General features: G+C 44.6%; 1 protein-coding gene across 1 annotated transcript; it reads right to left on the bottom strand.

Annotated features, from left to right (window-relative positions):
- Positions 1-2,298: 2,298 nt before the first annotated feature.
- Positions 2,299-3,868, bottom strand: SARC_13098 (hypothetical protein; the record flags this gene model as incomplete). The annotated part of the gene is made up of 4 exons (XM_014292778.1): positions 2,299-2,514; positions 2,931-3,076; positions 3,286-3,428; positions 3,801-3,868. Coding segments are annotated over 4 exons (573 nt in total), but the record flags the coding sequence as incomplete, so codon positions are not given.
- Positions 3,869-4,097: the final 229 nt, after the last annotated feature.

The following is a 4,097-nucleotide window of genomic DNA, read 5'->3' as shown; positions in this document are numbered from 1 at the left end:
GCCCACTATATCACACGCACAGATTCAATACTTTGACACCCTCAGAAACGACTCTTCGATTGTACGTCGGAAATAGGCGTTTAACACCTGGACATTCGCAACCAAACGGGAGGCGCATACACTGACCACGCAGTATCAGAAAGTACATCTGCACTTGGGCTAAAACTGACTATCGCGTCCTGAGAACTTCTGAGCGTCGGCGGACAAAGTAAACTGTACGTAGTGCCTGAATAGCCAATCGCTAACCTTGGGGGCTGTGTTTGGGAATCTAACCATTCAGTACACAACGCGATATGTGAAGTATGTCCTCAAGCGAACTATCTACACCCTATACATGGACCATCCAAACCAAGACGCTCGAGGCTCTGCAAACTACAACAACTATTTCAACCTCAGACAACAAGCGAACTACCTACACCCTATACACAGACCATCCAAACCAAGAAGCTCGAGGCTCATGCAAATTACAACTATTTCAAACCCTCAGACAACAAGCGAAATATGGCATTCATCGCAAATACAAGCAACACATACCAGGCAGCTTGAAGACTATGCGCGTAACTAAGGTTGCCTCTGTGGTGCTGGGTGGGGTGGGGGGTGCTGTGCTTGTGATAGTGTGGGCTGCTTTGGGACTCGCGAGTGGCGAGCGTTCGTTCTGGGGGAAGATTGCAATTCAAGAAGGGTGTTAGGATACAAGCGAGATACTTGGATCGAAAACAGGCGTACACCAATACATCACACTTGGGCAGGCAAGTAGACTCATGCTCTTCAGAGAAAAACTAGCCATGAACTGGTGTTCTGGGCTCAACATGTCACAGTACTATCTTGAATATACCAGTGTGTTAAAGACTGAACGGAACCAAGATACAAGCGTTTGCTGTGAATTTGTAACTTCAGTTGCCTGCAGGCATCAATATACGATGAAAATCGCCACAAAGTACATTGGGATATATGGTCTCTATATATAGTATACTCACTTCTTTATCGGATGCAACTACGTCCGCGTCGGGATCCGACTCCGACTCCGAATCCGGATCTGAATCCGAGTCCGAATTTACTATTTTCAACCTACTTTTAGGTTTATCAGTTGGTTTCGCTGTTGAGTAATATATGGAGAAGAGTATCGGGGTGTTAATTTCACATCCTAGAGTTATCGCAAGATTACATGGCATGGCACTGCACCGACTGTGCAGTCGAGCACCACACCACTTTAATCTGATTCAAATCTGTCGTCACGTGATCTGCCACAAAAGTTGCGATGTGAACTACGAAAGGTACGAGATGAATCTCAGTAGATGTCGCTGTCCACATGGTATATGTGTGAACTACGGAAGGTAAGAGATGATTCTCAGTAGATGTCGCTGTCCACATGGTGTATGGGGAAGGGCCTCAGTGTGAGAGAGATGCGCACTCTGGCTTGGCGAATGAAGGCCAGAATACGTAAAATATCCCCATTTTGAAGATTGACAGTTCACAATACGTAAAAAATGCCAATTTTGAAGATTGAAGACTAGGCACAGTTCACAACTGCGTAGATAAATGAACTTTATCACTCACAACCTCTCATCTCACCACTGCCCACTGCCCCGCCCCAACGATAGTTGTGACGGACAAATGACAACGCGGCAAGGATATGCTGCATGATGAGATAGCTGAAAACAATACACTACGATACCGCAGAAAATGCGAGAACATGTATATCTATATCTATGTATATATATATATATATATTATAAATATATGTATGTATGTATGTATGTATGTATGTATGTATGTATGTATGTATGTATGTATGTATATATGTATATTGTATATATGTATGTATGTATGTATGTATGTGTGTGTGTATGTATGTATGTATGTATGTATGTATATGTATATATATATTTATATATATATATATATATATATTATATATATATACATATATAAATATGTGTGTGTGTGTGTGTGTGTGTGTGTGTGTGTGTGTCTCTGTGTGTGTGTGTGTGTGTGTGTGTGTGTGTGTGTCTGTGTGTGTCTGTGTGTGCGTGTGTGTGCGTGTGTGTGTGTGTTTGTGTATGTATGTATGTGTGCGTGTGTGTGTGCGTGTGTATGTGTGTTTGGGTATGTATGTATGTGTGCGTGCGTGTGTGTGTGTGCGTGTGTATGTGTGTTTGTGTATGTATGTATGTGTGCGTGTGTGTGTGTGTGTGTGTGTGTTTCAAGACACGCTACAGTTTCAAGCGACTGAGCATCATTCCAGTACTCACGGGTTCTATGACAACTAGATTCCAAAAACCACATACATGCCTGAGGGTACTTGCCAATTGTAACTAATAAACCCGTACTTACAAGACGTATCTTCTGCAACCTCGGCCAGTGACGCAGCAATCGCAGCAGCGATTTGCGCCTCTTCGCTCAGATCCATAACCGGCTTGGTTTTCTTGGTACGATCCCTTTTTGTGCGTTCGTTCGGCAGTATATTCTCATCCAAAAACCGCTCCGACGCACTGAGGAACATATCCGCGCTCACTGGTGTGATAGAGTGGGTATGTTGCAGTGCTTTAGAAGCAGGACCCGAAAGGTCATTCTTCTAATCTTATCATGAGAGCGGGGGGAGGAAGGAGTAGCATAATAGTACCCCGATATGGCAGTCGTATCAAGTCATGGAGGCATACACGTGTGGGTGCATGGGTTCAAAGCAAATGCATAGGAGTGAACGCTAGTTATAGATAGACGCCGTTGCCATGTACCAACTCGGCAAGCATGGATACGTCCAGCTTAGTATCCGAACACATGTGAGTATAATTTACACATACGGCGAAACAGTCATCGGCACAGAACTGCGCCTGGATTCGATCCAACGACAGACACGGTGCCAAATCAATCACTCAACAACTTCGTAAATAGCGCTTTAAAAAAAAAAATTTAGCTAAGAACAAACATACCTGCCACTCCCACGAAAAGCTCGGCCACCTTCTCGCCGGTGTGGGGATCTAGTACGGCGACGTACGGGTATTGTTTAACTGGGTATAGCGCCTCGTACTTCTCAGCTTCGGGACTATCGTCGTTTTTCTGCCATAAAAGGTATGACCTGCAAACAACAAGGAAAGCGGTCGGTACAACTAAGCGGCTAAGTTACACATGCTTCACACAGTAATCTAGTGTGCTAGAGGCCCTATCACAACGCGCAGCTATAGACCAGCATGATTCACACCCCATAGTCATGCGTCCGAAACAAAGCTGTAAACCAGATTAAGGTTTGACGCGGTGGCCCCACCCACCGTGAAGCTATAGACCTACTCTGTGATGACATGGTGAACGCGTGTATCCTTCCAACAGTCTCTGTTGAGCGTGTGGCTGTGGAACACATCTTGTCTCTGTATGTTGACTATCAACCACCGCCCCTGTGCCGCCGCATATTCCTTGGAGCCAGCGAACGTGCCCTACAGTGTAAAGTGATTTTATTTTAAAGGGTTTTGGCGAGAATTGTCGGTGTGTTCCGTTCTGCTCAGTCGTGCGCACTAAGCAGTTCGCTACCCCTTATACAATTCTGTTGAAAAGTGTGCCACGAAGAATACCCCACCCGTTACCTGCAGCCTTGCAACAAAAGGCGTAAACGAAAATAACCCAGGCATTCAATGCACCCTATTAGTGATATTTGTCCCAAAAGTTTATCTTGAAAATTGCTGATTAAGTATTGGGGTGGGGGAAACATGAAATCCCAGGTGTAATGACCCGCTGTCACAATCGATACCACGCTCAAGTGCTGGCAATAACTAATAGTAACTAGTCAGTTCGGTATTCTGCACGCCTACCAAGAAACAGATGGACGGCTGGCTAAAAAGGGCTATCAATCTCGCTCTCCTCCTTAACTCCTCTTCACTTGTTATCTCGACGTTGCTATGGATAAAGGCCAGTGGTCCCCTTTTCCTTACCGGCCCTTGCTCGAAGCGCACTGCACACGGTTAAGGTTTAGAATTATCTAAGGGTGCGGCAATGTACTTAGGTCTAAACCATTAAATATATATATATATATATATATATATGTATGTATATATATATATGTGTGTGTGTGTGTGTGTGTGTGTGTGTGTGTGTGTGTGTGTGTGTGT

Source organism: Sphaeroforma arctica (genome assembly GCF_001186125.1).
Source record: "Sphaeroforma arctica JP610 unplaced genomic scaffold supercont1.2896, whole genome shotgun sequence".
NCBI lineage: Eukaryota > Ichthyosporea > Ichthyophonida > Sphaeroforma > Sphaeroforma arctica.
This window is presented reverse-complemented; position numbering and strand designations above follow the sequence as displayed.